At 45.2% G+C, this 27,605-nt stretch overlaps 2 protein-coding genes across 3 annotated transcripts in view; one reads left to right on the top strand and one right to left on the bottom strand.

The window, feature by feature from the left end:
* Positions 1 to 3,734: 3,734 nt before the first annotated feature.
* On the top strand, positions 3,735 to 5,747 carry LOC127914257 (zinc finger BED domain-containing protein 4-like). Its single transcript, XM_052489263.1, has 2 exons — positions 3,735 to 5,257; positions 5,433 to 5,747. The coding sequence occupies exons 1-2, from the start codon at positions 5,021 to 5,023 to the stop codon at positions 5,745 to 5,747; spliced, it is 552 nt and encodes a 183-aa protein (XP_052345223.1). The 5' UTR covers positions 3,735 to 5,020.
* A 5,673-nt stretch (positions 5,748 to 11,420) lies between these two features.
* LOC118364053 (PR domain zinc finger protein 1-like) overlaps positions 11,421 to 27,605 on the bottom strand; it is a 16,780-nt gene continuing 595 nt past the window's right edge. The window contains exons 1-7 of one of the 2 annotated variants that reach the window (XM_052489609.1): positions 23,321 to 23,493; positions 20,226 to 20,543; positions 18,356 to 18,475; positions 17,104 to 17,356; positions 13,902 to 14,965; positions 13,663 to 13,791; positions 11,421 to 13,545 (exon numbers count right to left, since the gene is read on the bottom strand). In XM_052489609.1, the coding sequence (XP_052345569.1) occupies positions 12,952 to 13,545; positions 13,663 to 13,791; positions 13,902 to 14,965; positions 17,104 to 17,356; positions 18,356 to 18,475; positions 20,226 to 20,543; positions 23,321 to 23,347 (2,505 nt within the window). In that variant the 5' untranslated portion in view covers positions 23,348 to 23,493 and the 3' untranslated portion in view covers positions 11,421 to 12,951. Of the gene's footprint in view, positions 13,546 to 13,662; positions 13,792 to 13,901; positions 14,966 to 17,103; positions 17,357 to 18,355; positions 18,476 to 20,225; positions 20,544 to 23,320; positions 23,494 to 27,605 lie in introns of those variants that run through there. The other variant, XM_052489610.1, reaches the window with a different exon arrangement.

Here is a 27,605-nt window from a genome sequence, read left to right as displayed (position 1 = left end):
TATATATATAATTCCACTTTAACATTATTAAAGTGTGACACAATCTCAATTTAATAGCTAAATGTGGAAAAAGTAAAGGGATGTGAATACTTTCTGAAGGCACTGTGTGTGTGTGTGTGTGTGTGTGTGTGTGTGTGTGTGTGTGTGTGTGTGTGTGTGTGACTGCACACGGCGGACACAGACTTTTGACTCTTGTCACAAAGACACACGCCGATGATGAAAAGCAGAGCTAGACTCTCATCTTGCTGACATATTTGTCTTGTTGGGATTTCCCAGTCAACCTATTGGATTGAGTTGCTCAATACTGACAGCTCTGGCTGTATCTCTATTGCAGAGCTTTTAAATATCTCTATTGCATGTGTATACTGCCATTCCTCCTCCAAGCCCTTGGCAGCATGTCTCGCAACTCACCCAAAGGGATCCTCGGCAATCATTTATTTTTCATTATGATGGGGAAGTACAGGTAACTGCCACAATAAAGGAAACCCCAACATAAAGTGTCGTAATAGGGCGTTGGGCCACCAGAACAGCTTCAGTGCACTTTGGCATAGATTCTACAAGTGTCTGGAACTTTATTGGAGGGATGCGACACCATTCTACCATGTGAAATTCCATCATTTGGTGTTTTGTTGGTGGTGGTGAACGCTGTCTCAGACGCCACTACAGAATCTCCCATAAGTGTTCTTTAAACCCCCTATGCTTTTTTTCAGACCCTCTTTCAGTCTCTGAGATTTGATTAATTTAGCAGATGCTCTTTTTCAGATCTCTTCTAGCCTTGGTAGCCAAAATAATGGGTAACTGGGCATTTTTATACATGACCCTGAGAATGATGGGATGTTAATTGCTCCACCTGTGTGGAAGCACCTGCTTTCAATATACTTCGTATCCCTCATTTACTCAAGTGTTTCCTTTTATTTTGGGAGTTACCTATATATGGGACACAATGTCTGACCCCAGTTCTCCAATTGTTCCTCTGTTCCCCAGGTCATCACTTAGTTCATCTTGTTGTGGTTGTTGTCGTATTTTAATTCATGGCCATATCCCCCCGCCCCTTAGAAATCAGACCGTGATGCGTCATTAAGGCTGAGATGGCAACGAAAGGTCAGAGGTCACTAAGCAGGTCACTGGGCATGCTCTGTACTTAGGCAGTGAGATGATTGATGTTTGTGTGTTTTTTTTTGCTTTCACCATCAACAACAACCCCAAATGCGCCCCCAATGTGTTCCAACAATAGCCAAACCCTTACTGTCCTAGTCATTGGCACTAGATTCCGCGAAACCAAGCTCTCACACACACACACATTTGTTTGTGTTTAACATGTTACAAGGGGCTGAGAGCAGTCAGAGGGTATCAGACACATGAGAGTGATTGGTAATTTAGAGGAATCCATGACTGTATTCCCTCCATGCTGCATCCCCGTGGGATAGAGGGCAAGATTAGGGAGAGAGGATGAGTGCATGACTGAGGTGGCCAACGGGCCTTTTCTCGGCACAAGCTCACTAAGGGGGATTTTCTGCTCTATATTTCTACATTTGGACTCTTGAGCTTATTTACAAATACTGTAGTTTTCCTTACACCACACACACACACACACTCGTCAATATGCAAACAAGGGTTCTGAGGTACTTTTCCGTCCCTCTGCTGTTTGTCTTTTCTCCCTTCCTCTACTTTCTCTTGGTGACAGCAATCATACTTACAGCACAAGTACAAACAGAACCATCCAGTCAGTGGAAGTGTTACTAATGAAATATTTCTTGATTAGCGAAGGCGCTCTTCAACTATAAGATCTTACCTGGATTCAGCGGTTTTCTCACTTTTAACTCTGCAACAAACAACAAAAATCTGCATTCTTTTTCTGTTTTTTAATTTTCTTTCTCTCCAAATACACTATTTTGCAGTGGCTTTTCTTTCATTTGCTACTTACTGCAATGATTACAATACAATGCTGTAAAAATGTTTTTGTGTAGAATTAAAAATGAAATTGTTTTATACTGTAGTTCTGGGCTATGCCTGTCTTTTTGTTCCTGTTCTGGTTTGAGTTATCATGATTGGGGTTGTTATGCGTCTTATTTCTGCATCAAATGTTTTTACTTCTATATGAAGACCTAATCTGCCAGAGTTTGTCTTTGTCATTTATTGGTGTTTATTCGAGGTTCAGGGGGTGGTAAAGGGTGTACAAAATGTATCTGAGAACCGTAGACTATTAGTTTTATTTTCAATCCTTTAAAAAAATAGCTTCAGCCCGTTTCTGAATCACTATTGTCTACCCTTATTATTCCATGTTTATCTCACGATCTAATCTCTTTTCAAAAGGGATGTGGTCTCTCTCTGGAATAAGGAAATGGCCATCCCGTCCCAGTCTCCACTTGTTGTAAACTAGTCACCAAACACATCTAAGAGATTACTCTCGTCATTGTTTCTTTCTCTTTCAATTCTTGGCACTACAAACACAGAGCGCCTTCCCTCTCTGTCCATCTCTCTCTATTCCTCCTGCTTCAAAGGATGGAGAGAATTATGTCTGTTTTAACGAGGAAACAGCCTTTGAAGTTTGTAATTATTAAAAGGACAGAGTTCAGCTCTCTGGATGTTAGCAACCCTAGCTCTTTCATTTGCTTTTAGTCACTCCCTCTCTCATTCCCTTTGTCTTTTCTCTGTCACACACTTTTCTGCTTTTGTATACCTTTTAATGACAAGTATTGAGTTGATGAAAGTCAATCTGAAATTGTATTGTTAGTTCAAAAGGAAAAAAATAAACTACTGTCTAGCCAAAGAGTCCCCCCTCCTCTCTCTCTCTCGCTCTCTGTTGATGAGGATGTTGAGGTAAACCAGAGATGCTAGAGACCATAAGTCTCATGTGAAGTTATGAGGTGACTGGAGACAACTTTCCCCTCTGCCACCCTCACCACGCCCCCCTCCACACCGTGACTACACAAACACACGAATACAAACCTTATCTTTCTTACACATATTCTCTCTCACAGACACACACACACTGGTTCCCTTCCTACCTCGAGCATACCTGTAGCCAGGGGTAAGAATGGCTGTCAGAGGAGCAAATAACTCTCTCTCCTGTCTCTCATTCCCAGGGGTGCCCTCTCATTTTGACTGCGTCCCCCTCCCCTCATCCCACACAGGGGCCAACCTGTCATTAACCTAGGCCCCTAATGGGCAGGTGCTGAAGGCAGAGAAAGAGAGTCACTTCAAGGCCTTTACGGTCACTCGCCTTCATCTACATCCTCCCATCATTGTCTCAGTCGCAGTGGCTGAGTTTACTGTATCCTTTCTCTGTCTCTCTCTCTCTCTAATAACTGCTGTACCCACTTCCCAGCTGTAGCCTCTGGCTCAGGGTGAGTAAGTAAAGAGGAAGACTGTAATTTGTCTTTAGTAGACTAGAGAATTTGACTGTGTGTGTGTGTGTGTGTGTGTGTGTGTGTGTGTGTGTGTGTGTGTGTGTGTGTGTGTGTGAGTGAGTGACACAAAAATGTAAAATGTTGATTCACTGCTTACTCGGGGTGAAACGGTATGTGTATTCGTATTGAACCGTCTGGTACAGGGTCCACATTGCACGGTTCGGGACGCACTGCGAACCGAACAATACATGAATAATATATTATTGCTAGAAAAATATAGATATTTAATTGTAAAAACAAATTTTTCCATAAACCAGTGGCGTATAAATTAACGTGGGAAAAATGTCCACATAGTAATTTAGTTGTCTGCAGCTCCGCTCATTCGTTTTTTCACTCCAACGAGAACAGAGACCGTTGTAGCTGCAATTACCTTATGAAGGAATTAGCAGTTAGCTAAATGCAAAGGAGCAACATGGCGAGCCAGAACAAGAAGACGGCCCAGTATCATTCAGATCTGCCGCATGGGAACATTTCGGTTTCCCTGTAAACTATAACGGGGATTACCAACGAGTGGTGGATAAAACATCTACAACATGTAGGCTCAGTTAATTTTGCAGATAGCCTATTAGAGTGGTAATACAAGTAACATGACTACTCATTTGCGCCGACACCTCAAAGTGCCAATCCGTGGGACTAGGCGAAAAAATGAAACGGCAAACACTTCTCTCCACAGCCTTCAGACAGCAATATGCGTCTGACTCCGGTAGGGCTAAAGAAATCAACGCAGCGATACCAAAATTTATAGCAGTATGTAATGCGACCCATATCCGTGGTAAATAATGCGGGGTTCACAAACATGTTTAAAGTGGTCGAGCGCGCTTCACTATTCTTTCCCGTACACATTTGGCCCAGACATTAAAGCCTGCTTTATACAAACAAACAAAAACTTGAGAGCGAGTTGTCAGAAACGCAGTCTGTTGCTCTAACAAAAGACTGTTGGACGTCTAGAGCTACAGAGAGCGACCTTACTGTAACGGTTCATTTCATTACGGTAGAATGGGGATTACAAAGCCATGTCTTTCAAACACGTCCCATTGAGAGTAGTAACACCAGTGTAAACTTTGGGGAAGAGCTAAGGGCAGTAGTTGCAGTGTGGAAGTTGGAGAGGGATAATGTAACGATTCCTGTGACCACTGACAACGCTAAAAAATATTGTAAATGCAGTTGCACTAGCTGGATTGGGGCAACATATAGGATGCTTTGCTCACATTATTAATCTAGCATCTCAAAAAAAATGTCAGTGGATCCAATCTCTCGCCTCCTAGCAAAGATCAGGAAGGTGGTATCCTTCTGTCATAAAAGCACAACTGCTGCACATGTTTTCAAGACAAAACAGGAGATGCTGGAGCTGCCAAACTACAAACTAGTCCAAGATGTCCCTACTAGATGGAATTCAAGCCATGACATGGTTGAGAGGTACCTTGAGCAGAAAGTTGTGGTGTATTCTACACTGACTGATCAAGCCGCGAGGAAGAATATCAAAGATATTGTGACCTTGTCTGAAAATGACAGAAAACTTCCTCTGCTAGTTATCAAAGTGTGCAAACCTCCCAAAACAGTCACAACACTGATATGCACAGAGCCTTCCATCAGTTTCTGTGGTCCTGCCTATGAAAATCCTGAAATCAATGGTGGCATCTGATGAAGATAAACCCGCAGCAAGGGATGTCAAGACGACTATTAGAGTTAACCTGGAGCCTAGATATGCTGACCCTGGTGTCCAAGACTTCTTACACAAGAGCACCACTTTGGACCCCCGGTTCAAGTCCCTGCTGCACCTCGATGCTGCTGCTCGTCTGAGAGTCTACAATGAACTCACAGCAGAGATTGTGACCAATACACAACAGGTTTTGTATTTATTTTGTTAATGTGACATTCATTATTTTATTCATTAGGAATTTAACAATTCATTATAAGGTAATAATTGTAATTGTCATAATAGTGTCTGATATATATTTCTAACAAATCATATTTTTAAAGCTACTTCAGAGAGAGTAATTGTCATCTAATTTAATTCTGCAGGGTCAAGCCACAGGAGCCAACCCCTCTCCAGAGATGGCAGACTACAGGGGTTCTACTCCAGAAAAGGAGGTGACCTCATACAGGGAAGTGGACTGTATTCCCCTGGATGCTGATCCACTTACATGGTGGAAGACCAAAGAGTTAATATACCTTCATGTTGCCATGTTAGGAAGGCGCTACCTGGCTGAGCCTGGGACCTCTGTCCCTAGCGAGAGGATATTCTCCACAGCTACCTGGCTGAGCCTGGGACCTCTGTCCCTAGCGAGATGGTATTCTCCACAGCTACCTGGCTGTGCCTGGGACCTCTGTCCCTAGCTACCTGGCTGTGCCTGGGACCTCTGTCCCTAGCGAGATGATATTCTCCACAGCTACCTGGCTGTGCCTGGGACCTCTGTCCCTAGCGAGATGGTATTCTCCACAGCTACCTGGCTGAGCCTGGGACCTCTGTCCCTAGCGAGATGGTATTCTCCACAGCTACCTGGCTGTGCCTGGGACCTCTGTCCCTAGCGAGAGGGTATTCTCCACAGCTACCTGGCTGAGCCTGGGACCTCTGTCCCTAGCGAGAGGATATTCTCCACAGCTACCTGGCTGAGCCTGGGACCTCTGTCCCTAGCGAGATGGTATTCTCCACAGCTACCTGGCTGTGCCTGGGACCCCTGTCCCTAGCAAGATCGTATTCTCCACAGCTAACTGGCTGTGCCTGGGACCTCTGTCCCTAGCGAGATGGTATTCTCCACAGCTAACTGGCTGTGCCTGGGACCTCTGTCCCTAGCGAGATGGTATTCTCCACAGCTAACTGGCTGTGCCTGGGACCTCTGTCCCTAGCGAGATGGTATTCTCCACAGCTAACTGGCTGTGCCTGGGACCTCTGTCCCTAGCGAGATGGTATTCTCCACAGCTAACTGTCTGTGCCTGGGACCTCTGTCCCTAGCGAGATGGTATTCTCCACAGCTAACTGGCTGTGCCTGGGACCTCTGTCCCTAGCGAGATGGTATTCTCCACAGCGGCTGACATTGTCACAGTAAGCCGATCTGTGCTCACTGCAGTGTAAACTCATGTGGAAAGACTAATCTTCTTAAAGAAAAACTTGAAAATCTGATTACATTTTTTTTTTAATCAAGTAATCAGTCTCAAGTGGTCCTATTTTGTTTAAGCCACTGCTATTTAACTTAATGAAATATGCTGCTGGACTATGCACTGTTGTTGAAGTTCTGTTTTAAATGACTATTTTATTTCATGTTTTAAGGCAGGCACTGTTGTTTTTTGTTGTCCATTTGTTTCCATATGCTCCTGGGAATTCAAACTACCCATGTTTACTATTATAATAAATGGACAATCTAAATACAAATTACATATTTCTCAGGCATTTATTTTGTCGATGTATCGAAACCGTACCAAACTGTGAGTTTTGTGAACCATTTCACCCCTACTGTTTACAGTATTTTGGAAAAACTTCCTGAAATAACCAAAATGCAATGATGTAAATATTTATATTTAGTCCATTGGGACTTTTTCTCCGGCCCATCTGAGTACATGAAAAGTTTTGTAAAATGCACTCACAAACAGGGCCTAAAATTCACTTTTTGGTCCACCAGCCACTGTGTTAGGTAGATTTTAAAAATCTACCAGCCACTCAGATTTTTTACCAGCCCAAATAAATCAAAATCAACAATAATTACACCAATAAAACAACACAGATGAGCATGCTTTGTAATGTTTCTAAAATAATAAATGTATTACTAATGAAAATTAATGTGGTATATTGTTTAATTTCATATCATTTTCTGTGACCTGAGCCTATAAATATCACAGATGAAACAAAAATGTTCACATACCCCTTTAACAAATGTAAATTACCTAATTCAAAACCTAACTTTGTTCACTTTATAAATACATTTAAACAGTATGGCACTACTTCAACTAAAATGAAAAACAAAAAGGCAATTAAAACTTGTTTTATTAGTGAACATTGTTGATATTTGTTTGTTAATAAAAAATACAAATACATCACTTCCGTTGTTTGGCTGTGCCTATCGCACCTTTCGAAAATGAGGTGGATAATTAAGCCTTGGGGAATACAAAAGGCGATTCTGTATCATAAATACAGTCGCAGGTAAAATGGGTTGACTGGCCCTTGTCTATCGCGTCGGGCTTCATCTGCATGTGACTATATTCATTATACAGCACTGCCTCGCTTGCCTAATTGCTTTTACAAAACTATTACCAACATATTAAAATAACAATGAATTACATATTTTCATTAACGTTATTTTGACCAACAAAAAAATCGAACAGAAAAGGTGGGAGGTTAACGTGGTAACGTGACGAGAGATTCATGTACCTGTGAGATTGAGAATCTGACTAATAGTTGCGTTGTCCTCTCTTTAGCAGTTGAAACGCAAACATTTAAAAACAACGTGGCTTGTGAACAAAACAATGTAAACAGCCAAGAAACACAAGAACAAAGTATTATTTCAGTTGACGTGCGTTCCAAGTAAATTAGACACATTTTTATGCCTGTGCGCAACGCTTCTAAAAAGGAATCTTGCACACAGCCCCCAGCCAGGCAGTGTTGCAGCGCGAGGTGGGATAAGCAAAAGCAGAGTTTCCCACAGTCGGTCCAGCAGCGCTCTACACAGCTGATTCAAATAACCAACTAGTCATCATGCTTTGATTATTTGAATCAGCTGGATCGTAGTTCTTTGACTTTGTGCAATTAATTTACCAGCTATGAAATTTAACAAAACAGAATAAATACTTTTAAAACAACTACTGCAACATTTATTTAGCTATAAATGTGATCATCATTTACTATTTATATTCACAAATGCGATTGAAATGCTCGCACTTTGGACCACTGACCACCCTCCAACTTGGCTGGTGAAATAGACATTTTACCCACCAATGCCAAAATCTACCTGCATTTGTCAGGTGGCATGTGTTCATTTAGGGCCCTGCTCACAGAACCAATACATGCTCACAGTACATTCACCCACATTGATATATAGCACCAGCTATAAGCCCCCTTCACACACAGTTACAGTCACACATAATACATAACCTCTCTCATTGAAGTAGCAAGGATATTGTTTGCATATGTGCATATGATGTGGTATGGAGAGAGAAAGAGAGAGAGAGAGAGAGAGAGAGTGTGTGTGTGTGTGTCACATACAGGTTCTGAGCCAGGATCGAGGGAGGGAGGCAAAAGGAGCGGTGTTTGGTGGCAGGAAGCGAGGGAAGGTAATCATAATTCTTAATCGGAGGGCTTCACACGTGGCTCGTAAATTCACACAGCAGAACACTAATTGCTATAATGCCCGAACAACTCACTCCCCTTCCCATCCTTACTCCATCTGTGTCATCTGGATAGGGCCGATGACAACACTGTGGAAATCTGTGGGCCACTAGTCCCATAAGGGAATAGAAGATTCCTTTCTCATGATTATGTAAAGATGTTTATTCATATAAATTAATTTTTTTGGGTGTCTCAGCAAGAGAAAGTTACTCAGCAAATATTTTCAAGCCTGGTGTATCCCACAGGGCGGCGCACAATTGGCCCAGTGTCGTCTGGGTTAGGGGAGGGTTTGGCCGGGGTAGACCGTCATTGTAGATAAGAATTTGTTCTTAACTGACTTGCCTAGTTAAATAAAGGTTAAATATATACATCTGTGATAAATCTGCACCTCGCACAGACACACACTCACATACTTGCACACATATGCAGATGCATGCCACCTATGCACGATGGCGGTGACTCAGCACTACATCACTGTAGCCATCTTTGTTCAGCCTCTAGCTTCATTGGGACAGATGAGCTTCATTTGCTGCTCCTTTGTATTCAACCACAGTTCCCCTTGGTTCCCAGATGCTAGTTGCACAGTGGTCTGTCCATGTGTTCAAGTTACCAACTGTACTGTACTGCTCATAATTTCTCCCTTCTCTGCGGTCCATATGACCCGGTCACCATGTGTTCTGGTCCTTATCTGTAACTACGGCTCGCCTCTTCTGGTCCTCATCTGGTCCTCATCTGGTTTCTGTTTTTGTCCTAAAATGGGGTCGACTTCCTGTCAAGATGGGCTAAAGGGGACAGGTTCGGGAAGTTCTATGAGGCAGAGAGAGATGTATCACATCCCATTGAGTTTGATGACCCCCCCTTCTGCTTGCGTAATGCTGTCCTTGTTACAGTATATTTATGGCAAAGCTAGGGTTTGTTTTCCGGAAACATCCTCATGATGGCGTCAGCCTGGAAGGGAACTCGCAAGTTGGTATTTCGTTGTGTGCATATGCGTGTGTGTGTCGGGGGGGGTCTGTTTCGTCTACGGTTTCATTGATAGAAACTAAGACACACACAACGAAAGAGTCTTGTGGAGAGAACATTAACTTGCAGATGGAGACGCTAAATACAACTGACACTTTTGTGTGTAAACTATCGCTTAGCTTTATTTACTCCTCTGTCACAGCCAGAGTGTGTGTGTCTGTGACAGTGAAAGAGAGGGAGAGTTGTAAGGTCCAGAGCCATACTGTTTTGAGGCAACATGTTGCCACCTGAGTTTAAGAGATTTATATCCCATGTTCATTTAGGAACATGAATAGCACCAATGTTTGCGTGTCTCAAGTGTGACTCCACCCAAAAGTATTTAATTTCACAATGTTCGACAACACCATAAACCAATAACGTGTTACTCACATTACCAACCAGTTGAGGTCCGGTTAGGTTTAGGGAAGCCCAGTAAGTCTGTTTTCACCCACTCAGTCAGTCAAAAAAAGTACCATCCCTAAGTCATGGTAGCTAATGGTAGCTGGGGCAGTGGAACTTGCTGTGTCAACATCTGATTGTTCAGTTTCCCTGATAGTAATAATAGGATGTTGGAGAGAGACCAAATAGCCCATGCTACGTTAAAGCGAAAACCATTGAGTCAGAAGGTGAGAGCATAGGATGTTTTCGGTTTGACAAAGAGCACGTAGGCTACGCTACAAACTCAGACGACAGTTCTTGTTTGCTAATGCAGAAGATTCACAAAACAGGAGCAAGTTTGTCAAATGGTACTGGCTACATTCCAGCTAGTCTTGAAATACACCAAATAAATGCTAGGTCAGAAACATGAATAGCTCAGCTGTGCTAGCTAGCTTAACTTTTACATTATAATAGAGCTTGTTTATGATTGTGCCTTGAAACAAGTAAACAAGGGTTCAAGCGGATCTGTTATGGGTTAGGTCCACTCAACCCCTTTATGGTGTTTCCTTTATTTTGGCAGTTACCTGTATGTGCCTTACTCTGAAATCAGTTAAGGTGATGTCTAGTATTTTTACACTGCCTAAAACCATTGTTTTACTTGACCAGGAGGAAAACAGGTATGTTATGCTGCTGTATATACACACTACACTGTGGGTTTGGTTGTACAGAGCCTGCAGTCTGTACTGAATTATCCACTTTTTCAATGAGCAGACGCTCATGAGGAAATGGTGCAGGATAAACTGAGGATAAAAGACCAACCACAGTTACTATTGCCGTGGGGTAGGTTTCCTCTCTTTTAGTTTAGCACGGCACGCAATAAACTTTTTATTTTTTTAATGGACAAACGTTCAGTCCTCTTTACTACATACTGACCATGCATGCATGACTAGAACATTCATAGAAATCTTGTGTTGAGGTCTATGAAAGGTTTGTGTGTCTTCTAAATACACTATTCACCATGCATTCCATCCCTTAGAAATTCTTCCAGTGTCTTGATTTAAACCAAAAAGGCATATGCTTACCACTTTGATGATGCCTCATAATGTCGGAGGCAAAGTGGTGTCTCATTAGCTAGTTAAAACTATCTCTCCTTCTGTCCTTTCCTCCATGATCACTGATCTGGGGCTACATGAGAGGTGGAAGCAACATGATCTATCAGAAGCCATAGAATACTGAGACCCTAATGTCTGCTAGCTGCTTCTCCTAAAGCACAATACCCCAAACAGGAGGCAGATAAAAACTCACACAAAGAGTCAGATTAGAACTGTGGACATTTATCATAAATTTACATTTTGCACATAAATAACTATGTAAACAGACAGTATTTTTTTTCAATTTCTCTCCTCTAGGGCTAAAGATGAAAGGGGACACTTTGGTCATACTTTAGGGTTGGAGGAAGAGAAGGAGAGAGAAAAAAAAAGAATGGGGACTGATGTGCAACTGCTTCCAGGTCACCGGCATGGGGTCAGTTGCTATGGAGACAAACCATATGTCATCTTACAGCCATAACAGTCCAATCATATTGAATAGTGGGAGGAGCACCGGCAATTAAGTCATAAAGGGGAGGGGCCAGTGCATAAGAAGGCCGAGGTGCTTTGGTCTGTGCCATTTAAGAATGAGAAGGGGGATACATTTTTCTGAAACAAAACAAAAACTACAAAACCACAGCTAAAGAGCTAACACTTCATCACAGACAAACAGTACTCTTGGTCTTCTTTTCGATTCTGTAAAAGTCTCTTTTTGGTGTGTTTGAAACTAAAGCCAAGTAAACTTTGGTTACTCGCCTCAAATCTGACAAATCCCATTTGAGAAGGTTTACTTGGTCTCCTTTTGCTATTGACAGTGTTTTGAAGTTCCCTTGGACTGTGGGCGGGGGGATTCCCGGACTCAGTCTTTATATGCTACATATTGAGCAGACTTCTCTGCACTTTGGATCATGTGGAGCTGCACTCCAGTTCATTTTGGAGTCTTCAAGTAGCAAAAGCAATAAATAGAAACACACTTGCCTTCAGTTTCCCTCTGAACAGACACACACATACTCACACGCATACAATCATACACACATTGAGGTAACTGTTGTTGAAAATATACAAAACAAACAAAAAGTCCTTTTTTGTAGAGCTCAGGATGAGCGTGGACATAAGGACGCTTGCTGGAAGGGTCAGAAGGTCAAGCAACACCTTTTCTTTCTAATCAACAGTTCGTGTTCACCTTTGGCAAAACAAAGTTGTGACCTTTGACCCTTTTTTAACCTGCTATATTGTTTAAATAAAAAATAAAAAAAACAAGTGGGCACCCCTGCTTCTCAACAGGTCACACAGGACAGATACAGGCAGAGAGAGAGAAAGTATATTACAAAGAAATGGCCCCAGAGTGAAATCAAAACCAGAAAAAAAAGAAAATAAACAGTACAATTACAATGAATTACCTGGTCATTGTCAACATCACTTCCACATATTGCTTTTTGAAGACAAAATAATTGCATAATAAATTAAGGAGGTTATATAACAAATTGAACAAAAATAACACTTGGAAAAGAGACAAATAATAGTAATAATAATGATATGAAATCCAGGGTGGATGATTGTCCTGTGTTAAGTGTAGGACACAGTGGAACAGTTTAGTAGTCTGGGGACATTGTCTCTTGGAGCCCTGAGTACAGAAGTCCCTGAAAGTTTGAAAACCCCAGTCGCTACAACCATCAAAAATATATTTACACTCGTTGCTCCTGCTAACCAAGTTCTCAGAGCCACAGTCTGACTCAACGTCCTTTAAACGGTGAGCTCAAGCCTGTTCCTCGGACTCCTGCTTGATCGTGACGTTGGAAGGAAGAAGTGGACTGCTTCGGCGCAGTTTGATAACCGACGTCTCATTGACTGAATTGTACAGGCCGCAACCTGTAGACTGGAGTTCGCTTGCGCCGCCCTTGTGGTGGTGGTAGCCGGAGGTCTTGAGGTCCATCTCCCTCCACAGCATCCCCAGGACCTGCTTCTCCAGGACAGCCTCGACCTCAACCCCTCCCTGGAGCTGGTCCAGCCTCTCAGCGTGGTCGCTCATGTCGAAGCGCTCAATCTCCTCGTTGATGCGCTGGAGCTCTTCCTGGGTGGAGGGGCTGGGGGTGGGGCCACCTGAGGAGGTGACGGCAGCCAGACAGTAGCCCTTCAGGTGTAGCCGCAGGCTGCACAGGTGAATGTAGTGGCGGTGGCAGTGGGGGCACTTGTGTGGCCGCTCGCGGGAGTGAAGGCGCTTGTGCAGCTTGAGGTGGACAAACTGGGTGAACTTGGCAGGGCAGAGCTTGCACGAGTAGGGCTTCTCACCCGAGTGGAGGCGCAGGTGGGTCTTTAGGTTGCTGGTGCTGCTGAAGCGCTTATGGCAAACCTGGGGGGGAAAGAGGACAAGGGTTAGAGGAGGAAGTTCAGCGTTGCTTATGTATATGCTGCAGCTAGCTAGCTTAATAGACTTAGAGGCTAGCATAGAATTTGTGGTGGTCTTTACCGAGCACTCATGGGGCTTCTCTCCAGTGTGCACCAGGAAGTGTTTCTGCAGGTGGGCCAGCTGGGTGAAGCCCTTACTGCAGGTCGAACACTTGAAGGGTCGCTCACCGCTGTGGACACGCAAGTGCACCTACATACAGCAAGGACACAATGATACGTCAGTTGGGTTCAATGCAAGGGAACACAAAGTAGTCTGGATGCATGGAATGAAGGGAGCGAACAGAATGTCTCCAGTCTCACCTTGAGGTTAGAGAGCTGGCCGAAGGTCTTGCTGCAGACGTTACACTCGTACTTGATCTTGCCGTTCTGCTTCTTGAGTGGGTAAGGTAGGGTCTTGTAGCCTGTAGAGCCACCACCCCGCTTCATCTTGCTCAGGTTCATGGCCTCCTCCTCTTGCCGGCCGCTGGCACTGCCCAGCAGGGCTGAGGTAGGCTTGGTGGGCACACGCTCGCTAGGGGCTGCCGTGCCCGCTGTAGGGGAGCCGCTGGTGGGGGCGTGGGGGTGCCCGTGTGGGTGAGGATGAGCATGGCCAGGGTAGGGGTGATTGGGGTAGTGGGGGCCGGCCTTGTCCTTGAGGGTGGTGGCGGCCGAGAAGGCACTGGTGGGGGCGGAGTGGAGGAAGTCCCTGTGGGTGGAGAATGAGGGGTGGGAGGAGTCAGGCAGTAAGAACCTTCTCCCCGCCTCCCCAGGCAGCAGGGGCATGTGGGGGGGCAGCAGGCTGCTGAAGAGAGGGTACATTCTTGGAAACATGCCCCCAACAGTGGGCACCCCACCCCCAGGTAGTGGGTAGTGGTGGGGTAGCATGTAGCGGGAGTAGTGCGGGCCGGGAGGGTAGAAGGGCGAGGAAAGGGGGGCGGCTGGTGGAGAGTAGCCTTGGAAGGGACCCAAACCTCGGGAGTAAAAAGAGGAGGTTGGGGGTGTGGGTTGGGGAGCTGCGGGGCTACCGTGGGGGCTACTCTCCGGACTGCTCCGCGCCGACGGACTTGGGGTCGCTGACGACTGGTTGCCTGGTGATCTGATCGCTGTGTAACCAAACTGTACCGGGCTGGTCTTACAACTCAGGAACTCTTCAGTCAGATGAGGGTGGGGGCGGAATGGGAGGTAGAGGGCACGGGGGTACAGAGGTCGCTCGGGGCTGTCAGCACAGCGGGGTCGCGTGGCCAGTGGCCGGCTGGGCTCCCTCTTGCTGGAGGTGGTGGGGCCCCTGAGGATGGAGGAGACACTGTGTTCTATCTTGACTGGGGCGCTGCTGCGGCTGACATGCTCCTCACTGGCCTGCTGCTTGGCTTCCAGCAGAGACTGCTCTGTAGAGGGTTGAGAGAGAGAGAGAGAGGTCAGACACTGTTCTCCCTCTGACTGAAGACCACGTTTCCCTTTGATTTGGTGTCAGGAGCATTTTAAAGCGCCCACAGGAAGAAAAACTTATCTAGACACGTCTTCAGCTTAGGAGAAATAATAGTCTTTCAGCTGTAGAGTGTGAGGGGGGAGGAGGGGTTAGGAACACAGTAACCCAGTGGTCCAATTAGAGCGACATATTTGACGAACGATCACGGGGGGCTAAGAGACAGGAAGTGAGGCGTGACGACTGCCTCTGGGCAGGGTGTGTGTGTGTGTGTGTAGAGGTGGTCTGGGGGCAGATAAAAATCAAGATAAAATCCAAATGGGGGCAGGGCTGATTGAAAGTTTCCTCTCCAAAGTTTGGCCTCAACCTGCCCTCTCCTCCTGACTCTCTCCCCCTGTCTCTCTCACACACACACACACACACACACACACCATGACAAAGAGGCCTTTGTCGCTTCCAGGCTACACACACTAAATGCCTCTGCATGTCGGTTCGCACATCCTCACCTGTGAAACCTCCATCCATTTACTACCCATTGAAACTTTACTAGAGGGTCACGAATCTGTGTGTGTGTGTCCACTAACGTGTATATACATTAAGCTTTCCAGCACTCAGAATTACTCGACAGACTTTCAACCAACACAGTGACCCCCACACCACTACAGCGGCAGTATGTAAACAGAGGTTATCAGTGCCCCCCCCCCTTTCCTCCTCCCTGTCCTCCCTCTCAGATAACACCACTCCCAGCCCTCCTCTCTTTCCCCTCCTTTCTTACAGAAAACAAACAGGGTGGCCATCTTGGAGATATCAATCTGTCAGCACAGTCCCGCCGCCAGGAAGTTCAAGTAGTCAATAGAGGAGACGCTTTTCTTCCTCTCCTCCCTCCCTTTTCTCTGTCTCTCCACTTTTAAAGTGCCAAATAAATTAGGGAGAATGCCAAGGAGCCGTCAGCCCGTCACACACAAACACGCACAGGGGCACGTGTGCGCACACACACTTTTGAGATTAAAAGAGTTGAGTGTGTTGGAATGAAATGCCTCTCCGGGTATGTGTGTGCTTGCATGCAAGGGAGAGGGGGTGTGAGTAGGATAGTATGCGTTTGAACGAACACACATTTAGAACAGGAAATGCTAACAGGTGCCATATGTCTGTGCAAAACTTATTGTCATTGATTGTCACACACACTCAAATATGGAGAAAAAAAACAAACAGCTGTCACACAAAGAGGGAGAGCGAGTGGGAGAAGAGCTTGAGTTCAGTCATTTCAGACCAGCCAGTTCTGCTGACTCACACACGTCTGGTTCTACTATGACTGGGTTAATGGAGAAAGACACAGGGAGAGAGATGGACCGAGACAGAGAGAAGAAAAACAGAAAGAGGTGAGTATGATGTCATTCCCAGGTCAACAGGGACCCCTGCAGTAGCGGGGTGGTTTAATTACAGGGGCCATAGAGAAAGAGTAGGGGCCAGAACCATGAGGGCACCCAGGACCCTGTGTCTCTCTGCCCCAGGAGATGTGCATCTCCCGGGGAACTGTAGTCACTACCTACTACACCTGGAGGCAGAATGCTGGCTCCTCCCATCCCTACTCTGTCTGGCGCTCTCTCTATCTCGCTCACTCTTTTTTTCCCTCCAATCCACCGCACTCTTTTTTTTTTTGGTTCCTCACACACTTACTCATATTTGCATTTAGCCGATTGACTTTATTTATGACCAGAGTGACCACACACACGCAATGGTGGCGCTGACAGAGATGAAAGGTCGAGGGGCTGTGTGTGGTAATGCCAGGCTGATGTTCAGAGGGGAAGGAGACGTGGCTCCCCTCAGAAACACTGTCAGGCTCTCACAAATATACACTCTCACGACACACACCAACACCGAGCAGGTAGGTGCTAAATAAAACAACTCACACTCAAGATGACCATGGAAAGTTGATTAACTTAACACCAATAGTACACTATACTTCCAAGGATACAGTGTTATTACTATGTAATAAAGCATTGCATACAGTATATGATCATCATTATAGAACTGACAGTTTACAGTGTTATTACTATGGTATAACATCCATGTAATAAGGTTTCATATGAAAGGTCTTACTGAGTTTCTGCATCATGAGCTCTCCAGAGGGCGGGTAGTGGAGGCGGTCAGCGAACTCTGGGCAGTACCACACCAGCAGCTCGGTGCCAGGGGGGATGGCCCTCACCGTGTAGAAGTAGATGTTCGTGCCATTCTGGCACGCCGCCAGGTTCTGCTCCCCCGCCGAGTGGGCCGGGTTGACGTAGCGCATCCAGTTAGACCGCTCCTCGTCCAGGCCGTCCACAAAGTGGTGGAAGTCACCCTGCGAGTAGATCTGACGAGACGGAGAGTTGGGAAATGGTCAAAGGTTAACGGGCAAGGAAGTCTCAATGGCAAGTTTAGAACGCTCCAGAAAAACAGTGCCGAGTAACGGCTAAATATGTCGACAAATCATATTTTCAGCAGCGCGAGTGTAATATCATTAAAGTGTAGACTCGTTAAATCTCTCCCCTCCTACACTCCAGACCTTATAGCCAGTTATACAGACAGAGATGGTGAGACAGCGAGTAGGAGCCTCTCCTCTCTTATACATGTCCAAAAGAGTTGAGTCAGAGAATACGTCACGCCGACAGTGTCAACGACACTCATTCTGAATCTTTCCCCACTCATAGACCAGTCTCTCTCCTATCTGATTGTGGCCATCAACATCATCATCGAGAGAGAGAGGCCTATAACTGTGTTGTCGTGGCTTGCCTGAGCAAGGGACATGAATAGAACACATTGCTTTGGGATGTTGTTGAATCTCGGTGAGTGCCTGTGTGTGTGTGGGGGGGGCTGCTACATTGTACGAGTGCTACATTGTCATTGTTCCTGGAAGTGACACTGAAGCACTGTTCCTGTGTACAGTGTAAAATAGTCATATTCCTCCACCATTGTTCCACTACAGTTCTTACTGTACTAGCTGCCACACTTACTGATCAGACAACCACTATTGAACAGCAGGCTTCACCCAGCAGATGTATCATGATGAAATAGGTGTTGAGGGTGTGTGTGTGTGTGTCTGAGACAAGTATGTGTATAAAAACTGCATACACACAGGATGTACCACACACAGTGGAGAGCCTTAGTCTCAGAATGATTAGAGAGAAAACCCCTTCTGTCTCCACACAAACTTCTTCAGAATGCAGAGACCCTGGCCGTGACGTCACACTCAGTCAGTGGAACAGGAAATGACCTATGATTGTTTTTCTTCCTCTGTGGCTGTCTTTTACTGAAAGTGAAGCTCTCGCTGTGTGTGTGTGTGTGTTAGTGGACAGGAGGGAAAACCACTCACCCTCCAGAAGTACTTCCTGTTGGCGTCTTTGGGGACGCTGTCTGCAGTGTAAATCTGACCCACCAAGGGGCCGAAGCGTGTTCCTTTGGGGATGTACTCTCTGCTGGCCACTCCAATCACCTACAGGACAGCGATAAAGACCATTAGTTGAAGTGTGTGTGTGTTCTGTGGTTAGAGGATTTACGTTATCACATCCTGCCAGGAGGTCACAGTCTTCACATGAAGACTGCCGGAAGAACCCATCATGATCAAATCAACAAACAAGGCTGCCTCCCTCTCCGTGTGTGTTTAATTACTACTCTGTACTAGAAAGAATCTGTGGCCTAAGGTGGGAATTGGACAGTCACACTTTTTCCTCAAGCCACATTTGCTGTGTGTTTTAAGTGTGTGAACATAAGCAACACACCTAACCTTTATCCAGTGGCAACAGGAAGAGTTAGACACCCTGAGGTAAAGAGTTTCCTCTATCTCAGCCAGGTTGTGACACAAAGCATCTCGCCCTCCTCACCTTCTCTGTTCCTTTCTAATTGACCACAGGGCCACTCCCTCTGACACCCACTCTCCTAACCACACAACACACCCTACCACATCAAAACAACTCATTATCTAAATAGACGGTTCACCTTAGAAGAAGATATCCACACCTGATATTGAAGCGCTTTTGTTCCTTGCAAAACAATTTACATTAAAAATAGAAGGGAAAAAAATTGAAATGGGAGGGAGGAAGAACAGCAAGGGAAGTGCATCCGTCTGAAACTGAGGGATTATCAAACCTAGACGTTCAGCTTATCTCCTAACCATGATAAACTCTGATGTATTCACCAAACCCCCTACACAGTCTACACTTGCACACACACACACACCCTTTCCCCCTTCATGCACATGCTACACAAAACACCCACCCCCTAAAGGATTGGGAAATCCCCCTTCCCATTTCCACCCCAGGGCCAGACCATGTCTCAAGATTAGGGGTGTTTTGAGGATAACTTATTAACGGACTTTACAATGCTCTCTAAATGACTAAGTCAATATCATTTGATCACTGGTAAATGCTATATTCTTTCCACATCCTCTCATTTTCCTCTATCAATCTTAGTGGACCCTTCTTTGAAGGTGATAAATATTGACTGATACCGAATCAGGTCATAAACAAACGCGGTGGGAAACACTCATTCTCACACACACAGGGTGATAAGAAACAGATGAGCAATGACGAGAAAATCTATTAATTGCAACCAAATCATGCGGTCTTGATCAGGTTAAAACCACAAAACGCAACACGCTCCCCCACCTAACCTCGTGACCCCTCACACATATTCTACAGTGTTCAACAGTTCAGACTGGGGATCAGTTCGGGTTGTGAAGAAGGTGATATTTGGACAGAGTTGGACAGGTAGGGAGAGCTGGGTCTGGTCTAGTGTAGGATTGACTAGTGCGCCCTCTAGGGGATAGAAGAGACAGCGCGACAAAGTGTGAGAACATCGAGGGATAGACAGAGACAGGTATGGAAAATGGATGTGTTGATGAAGCTTCTGTCAACAGCAGGAGCTTTGACTCTTCATGGATGGGTGGGAGCTCATTTCTCACTGCGGAGGCTCTGTAGCAACCTGCATCACACCTCAGAGAGAGTGTGTGTGAATTCCCCTCCACACTGGACTTACACACCGCTCCTAAAACACATACAGGTCGTCGCTGTGCTCCAGTGTGCGATCTTTTACAACGAGACACGCTGCTCACCACAATTTTCCCTGGCTGACATTTCTCCTGCTGTCATATTTGACCTAAAGTGGAGTCATGCGAGTTTGGGGGGGGCATATGGGTTTACAGACGGTGTGTGTATTTATATATGTACACACACGTGTCCTCCTACCTCTTTGGATTCCGCTAGTTGTTTGAAGGCCAGGTTACGAGGCAGCGAGGCCTCTGCTCTCGTTAACCCCTCGCTCTCCGTTCCTGCCTCCCGTAGAGTATCCTTGACAATGTAGGTACACTTCTCCTCAAACTCTGCCTCCGTCCACTTCATCATATCCGCCTCGTCCATCTTAGAGTCTGTGTCGGTGGCCATTTTGGATCCTGTGCCCATCTGAGTTTCCGTGTCCCTGTGGGGTTCTGTGTCCATTTTGATGACGTCGTGCTCTACGGTGTGGGCCCCCTCAGTAGTCAACATGGCCGAGCTATGAGAGGTAGCCTGAGAAAGGGAGAGCGAGTGAGAGAAAAAAAAGATCAAGAGAAACAGACAGAAGGAGAGAAGGAAAAAAATGTAGAAGGGGAGAGATGAGATAAAGAACAGAAAGAAAGACAAGGGGGAGAAAAAGAAGGGGGGAGCGTTATTATCCAGTATGAGTCAGTGAGTGGCGAGTTCCTTTGAGACTGGCTGACTAAGCAGACAGTGTCTGTGCTCTCTCTGTGGGAACAAGAGCCACAGTCGACCGACCCCACTAGCCTCCAGCCCAGGACAGTCTGATCCCCACTACTCTCTACTTAGAGGGAAACACTCAATCACAGGAAACCATCAACTCTATTCAAATAAGTTACATAAAAACTTATTGAATCCAGAGTGAAAAGTCTATGAATGTTTTATTACAGATGAGTTGTGACCCAAGAGTATGTATGTGTTATATACTGTATGCTGATCTGGCTAGTGTCTCAGGGCAAGACAGATTGGTCAACCTATCTGCACAAGTCATTGGTCAATGGCAGCCAAGCTGCGAGTCCTTTCTGTGGGCTATGTAAGCTGGCATAAGGTCAGGGCCAGCCACGCTACCCTTCTCCATTCCCTCTGTACCCTTCTCCCACTCTGTCCAACCTACCCTTCTCCCACTCTGTCCAACCTACCCTTCTCCCACTCTGTCCAACCTACCCTTCTCCATTCCCTCTGTACCCTTCTCCCACTCTGTCCAACCTACCCTTCTCCATTCCCTCTGTACCCTTCTCCCACTCTGTCCAACCTACCCTTCTCCATTCCCTCTGTACCCTTCTCCCACTCTGTCCAACCTACCCTTCTCCATTCCCTCTGTACCCTTCTCCCACTCTGTCCAACCTACCCTTCTCCATTCCCTCTGTACCCTTCTCCCACTCTGTCCAACCTACCCTTCTCCATTCCCTCTGTACCCTTCTCCCACTCTGTCCAACCTACCCTTCTCCATTCCCTCTGTACCCTTCTCCCACTCTGTCCAACCTACCCTTCTCCATTCCCTCTGTACCCTTCTCCCACTCTGTCCAACCTACCCTTCTCCATTCCCTCTGTACCCTTCTCCCACTCTGTCCAACCTACCCTTCTCCATTCCCTCTGTACCCTTCTCCCACTCTGTCCAACCTACCCTTCTCCATTCCCTCTGTACCCTTCTCCCACTCTGTCCAACCTACCCTTCTCCATTCCCTCTGTACCCTTCTCCCACTCTGTCCAACCTACCCTTCTCCATTCCCTCTGTACCCTTCTCCCACTCTGTCCAACTCTACGTCCGTCTAGCCTACCCTTCTTCATTCTCCCTCCTTGTCAAACTGTCAACATCAGTATCTTAATCCCCCTCTTCCTAATGCGCTCTCACTATCCCTCTCCATCCCCAGGGTGGAAAAAGAGTGACAAACAGGGGAAGGCGGAGGAAGGAAATCCTGTCTGGGTCTGAATGGAGCTAAAATTGGAAGCAGAGTAGCGGAACCGGCAAATCATCCCCAAGTGTGTGTGGGACAGTCGGGAGGGAGCGCCAAACTTCTCCATTTGAGGGGCCACAGCAGCACAAACAAACTTCAAACGCTCCCCACCCAAGACCATCTCACACACACAAAAAAATGTGTACGTAGAATAAATGATCGTATGTCACAGATTGTCAAATTTCAAGGCCGATAGACTGAAATGCAACCTGATACGCCATCACTCACTCACAGAATTCAGGAAAAACGTACCATAACCCACACCAGAAATCTATTTCACCCTCCAATCTCCAAAACTAAATCACAACTAAAACCTTGACAAAATTCCCCAAACCTTGACCAAATTCAACATGACCCTATACTCAACAACATTCACTCAAGCCAACAAAACAGGTTCCTAGGAGACTAGTGTAATCAATGAACTTCCGGAAGAGTAACAGAACAACAAATCGCTTTTCCAACATTTTTTAAAAACAAACTGTACGACAAACAATATCCCAAATAATTACATACATTAAATTATAACACAACAAACTAGGATATTGCGTTTCAATTTAGAGTAGATCCTTTCAAACTATTTAATATTGTGATATTATTTATTGGACATTGATTTCATGAATATCCTTTAAAGGGATTTAAATATAATACCAAACACTAGTCAAAATCTGTTCCTGCTAATAAAGACATCTTTCTATGACAGCTGTGCAAAACTAATACTGAAACTGAGAACCTGGCCAAAAGCAACTGATTTATTCCCCCCACACACACTTCTGTTCAAATATTCGAATAACACTACTAATATCGTTTAAAAACAGACTTTGAAAATACAAGCTTCAAATTTAAGCAAGCTATAACCAATGACAATTTCTGGAATTTTAATAATTAAAATAATTCTGCTGAAGTGGACAAACTACAATAAGCTTTTAACAATTTAAACCATCTCAATACTAAAAATGATTGCATTTAAATATTCTATTACACAATATATTGAAAGTTTAACAAACTCATTGCATAATGGAGTGGCCAGACAAACAAGGAGAAAACCTTATGACTTAAATAAATAAGTCATAAAATAAACCTTCATATTTGTTGTCACTGGATTCCTTTAGAAAAGTATTTGTTCGATTCTTATTACAAGCTAAACAAAAGTAATACACAACTTTAAATGAAAATCCTCAAAACTAATAAATATAATTTAGGAAAAATATATAGTAAATGTTTCCTAAAAATAAAGTGAAAGTACCAAAATAATATATATTTTTAAAATTCTACAATACTTTTTCTCCGTGGACTAGGGTTCAGTAGCGTACTCACCGAGAAGCTTTGGTCCCAGCCACACATAGGGCCGAATGATCTATCACCTGGGTGAGTGTGTTTGTGTGCACACGTGGGACAGGTGCAGTTCACCCTCTCCCCCTCTGATCCAAGCACTATTCCAGAGTGTGAGTGCTGTGTGTGTGAGCGTGTGTGTCTGCTCCAGTGAGTGCCTTCTGTTTAACTGACTGCCCCTTGACAAGTGAGGGAGATGTTGATTCACTCAGTGGTCCCGCCCTCATTCGGTCTCCACTCCCCCTCTCAAGGACCGCCCACCACCATGAGGAACACGATCGCTTGCAGCTCATTCAGGGCAGCAGTGACAAACGCACAATGCCCTATGGAAATAACAGCCGCTTTCACCTGAGGCATGAGCCCTTGCTGCTTCACACAAAACAAACACACAACAATGTCGATTGGAACATAAAAGTACCATCACACACCTGAACATAAATTCAAATATTCTCCTGCAGTCTTCGAAAAACTGCCAGTTCCAAATCAAAGTCTCAAAAAACATATTCCCTCAACATAGGTGATTGTTGTGTAACGGTGCAACTATTATATATCAACAACCCCCCACAAACACACAGATTAGGGGAGAGGGGGGTGTTTATGAGTCTTAATGTAGAAGGAGGACATCCTGTGACAGTGACTCAATGCCCCTATACTGTTTACCCAGCACAGAACTGCGGATGGACGTTCCTCTTCCACACACAGATACACACCCTCTAGAGGGCGACACTGGACTGGCCTCATGGCTAAGTCTCACCAACACATCCCCCTCTCCGCCTCTGGTAATAAACTGAAGCATAAAAAGACCAGGGCTTGCTGACCCTGGTTAAATACAACACTTTGTCTCTCCTCCATCTATTCCTCTTTCTCCATCCGTGGTCTGTATATCAGATCCTCGTAGCAAAGCCCACTCAAAGCAAGCAACCATGTCCTGGAATTCAACTGGAAATCCCCTACTCTCCCTCACTTGATTGACATTAGTCTTGAGTGGGGCAGAGTGGAGCGAGGCCTAATGAAGAATGATAATGAAGAAAATAAAACATGAGGCAGGGGAGGAGGGCAGGGAGGGAGAGAAAGACAGAACCGGGTCTTCAATCCCTCCCTCTTCCTTTCTTTCTCCCCTCCCACTGGTGACAGAGAGTTGACCACATCACTCGCTGCCTACTCCTTCCTGCCAACAGACGACCCACCGGCCCCAAACACACACGATCTGCACCCCAGCTGGTCTACATGATCATGCTCTGTAGCGACCAACCCCTACCGAAAAAAACATCTCCCTCCCTCCAGAAAAACAAGATTTCAACTAAACAAAAAAACAAGAGGGAAAATAACATCTTTTCCCTTTTGAAAGTCACATGTGGTCCATCCCTACCCGCTTGCTCACTAGGAACAATCTGGGCCCAGTAGGCTCTCCTGATCCCTTTCCCATCTCCTCATCCCTCTCTCTGCTTAAACTGTAAAGGAAGGAGGGGGCGCAGGCAGGCCTGAGGCTGGGGGAGTAGGGAGGGGTCCCTCTGCTCTGAAGTCAAATGGCTCTTTTTGTTTATGCGCAGGCCGAGGAGGGTATTTAATGTGGCCTGCATGCCTGGAGGAGAGGGGGGGGGGGGCACACAAAGGGCATGGGGACCTCCTGTCTCTGTTAGTTTTACAGAGGGCTCCTATCAGGGCTAAGAGTATAACACACACAGCATAATTGTGGTGCCAACACATCAGAAGGAGGTAGGGATTATGAAAAGAAAGAAGAGAAAGGCGGTGAGGACAAGAGTGGGTGGAATGGGTGGCTAAACCACAGGTGAGATTAGCAGCCATTCCAAATTCCTGGTTCCCTCTGAGACAAGAGGCAAACTTTATTGACTTCATAGCAGATACAGCTTAACGGTCCTGCTTTTCATGTTCTTGTTGTCACAAAAAGAGAAGTACTGGCTACACTGTCCATTTCTCATTCAAACACCCTGACTGTTATTCACATTGTGAGAGAGTTTGAATATCACAATCAATCTTCCCAAAACTTTCCCCACAACAGCAGTGGATCTTATCTTGAGAGTTGATCTGGAGTGTCACTGATTTTCTCCCCTTTGTCACAATATGTTTTAATTCCGGTCTACAGGATGCCTCTCACAAGATCATAGCAAGAAGATTGTTATTGACCATTTCATGTGGCGTGTGTGTGTGTGTGTGTGTGTGTGTGTGTGTGTGTGTGTGTGTGTGTGTGTGTGTGTGTGTGTGTGTGTGTGTGTGTGTGTAAAACAAAGCTTGTATCCGCTTGAACTTTCCTCAAAACGTGTGTGCGCGGAGGAGGCACAGTGGATTTGGGTGTTGTTCTGGAAAGAGTTAGAGGGGGGGTGGGGGGTTAGACCAAGCCTTTATCCCGTTTGGGCTGAGGGACCTGTGTGTGTAGACGCGTGGCATGCATCAGGTCGAGCCCCCCTACAGCGTAGAGCAGGGTGGGGTTGAGGCATTGCAGTAGCTCTCCTCATCTTGCCTATCCGCTGCACACACACACACACACTCCCCCCTCAGCCATCTGGAGGGACTGTCCACACGGCAGACACGTGTTATGATCAACACCACCAGACAGTCACCCTCCTTAACCCAGAGGAAGAGCTAATCATGGTCTATTTGGCACATGCCACTGATTACATTGTATTTTTCATTAAGAGTGAAACAGGGGCCAGTGGCATTGACACACTGCTGACAATGAGGCAAGGAAAGAGGGGAGTGAGAGTTAGCCCATCAAACACTGGTGTCCAGATAGAGCTGGCCTGCCACTATCACAAACGTCAAATGATGCAATGACTTCATCACTTCCTGTAATAAAACTACTACAATGTTTGCTTCATAACTCAAATGCACGTTTCCCAAATATTAGATTTCGGAAATCTTAATTTTGCATTAACTCAGACTGAACGATAGTGTAGAATGACAATAGTGTAAGTAACAAGACTGAGATTGTCTTGTTTTTCACAGAGAGAAACGGATGTGTGTGCGACTCATACCCTGGGCAAAAAACAGACTCAACTCTAGAAACTATAAATGAAACTTTCAACCACTAAATAGAGAAACCTATTTAAGCTCGCAGACCTTTTCCGCAGGTAAATGTTTACCGAGGTTCACAGTGCATTCCCGTAAACAACCCGAAACGTGCGCCCAGTCACAACCAGAATCACATGCCTCTTTTCGGCAATGTGAGGGAAGTCATAAGCCTACTGCACACACAATGATGAGCACAGCACTTTGTGATAACACAACCTTCCAACGTGGCTGCGTCATCGGACAAACGTCGAATTACTGACATTTGTGTGATAGCATTGATAAGTATATGTAAACCACACCATGGTTTTAAAAAACGTTTCATACACCTATGAGCAGAGTGTGCAACGAATCATAAAACAATAGGACATATGATCCTAGGGCCTTTGCTATAGCCCAAATACCGCCCACGACAGCTGTACTTAAAAAACAATGTTTATGTAGTTGTCAGGTTGTGGTATGTGTTACACTGGACAGATATAGGCTAATGTACCATACCCCCGTGCCCGTGACAGCAAGCAAAGCGGTGCGCAGCGGGTGTTCAACTGTTAAAAACTGTCAAATGCCCGGGCGGGCACATTTGCCAGTTTAGCGAACGCCATGGTGTAAATATCGAACCAGGACAATGAATAACCTGTGCAAGACGAGATTGTCGGATAAGAAGCGAAACGGGGCTAACAGGTCAACTCGTCCAAAATATCTGGTTGTTATCCGATTTATTTTTCGGGTTAAATTATGTCAAAAGGACTGAACTGTAGGCTACGCAAAAAACTCACTTCCAGTCATGTATACTATGCAATCACTTTCGATTCATAGCAGGGTCATTCAATGCGACTCAATTGAGTTCCTTATCGCATTAACTGAATGACCACACATTTCAATGTTTTTTTTCATCAGTAGGCTAATATAGACTCAGAGTTGCAACGAAAGGGAAGAGGATTTTCAGAAAATGATTTAATTTAGCCAAACAATTGTTAATATTTGTAAAAATATATTGTTAGGCAGTGTTGCGGAGTAGTTTCTGTAGGCCTACTATTATGCAATTAGCCTGCTAAACATGAAATTAGGATAATGTTTTTTTACGGCGACAGGTTATATAGCCTATAGGCTACATACACAACATGCCAATAACCTAAGGTGGAAGAATGTGAATGAAATGCGACAACGTGATAATGTCGGCTGCTCTAATGTCTTAATTCAAGACGAACTTTTAGCCTACACTAAAAAACGTAGCAAACATACA

The sequence above is a fragment of the Oncorhynchus keta genome, chromosome 31 (genome assembly GCF_023373465.1).
Source record: "Oncorhynchus keta strain PuntledgeMale-10-30-2019 chromosome 31, Oket_V2, whole genome shotgun sequence".
Taxonomy (NCBI): Eukaryota; Metazoa; Chordata; class Actinopteri; order Salmoniformes; family Salmonidae; genus Oncorhynchus; species Oncorhynchus keta.
Note: the sequence above shows the minus strand (reverse complement) of the source record. Positions and strands in the feature narration are given on the sequence as shown.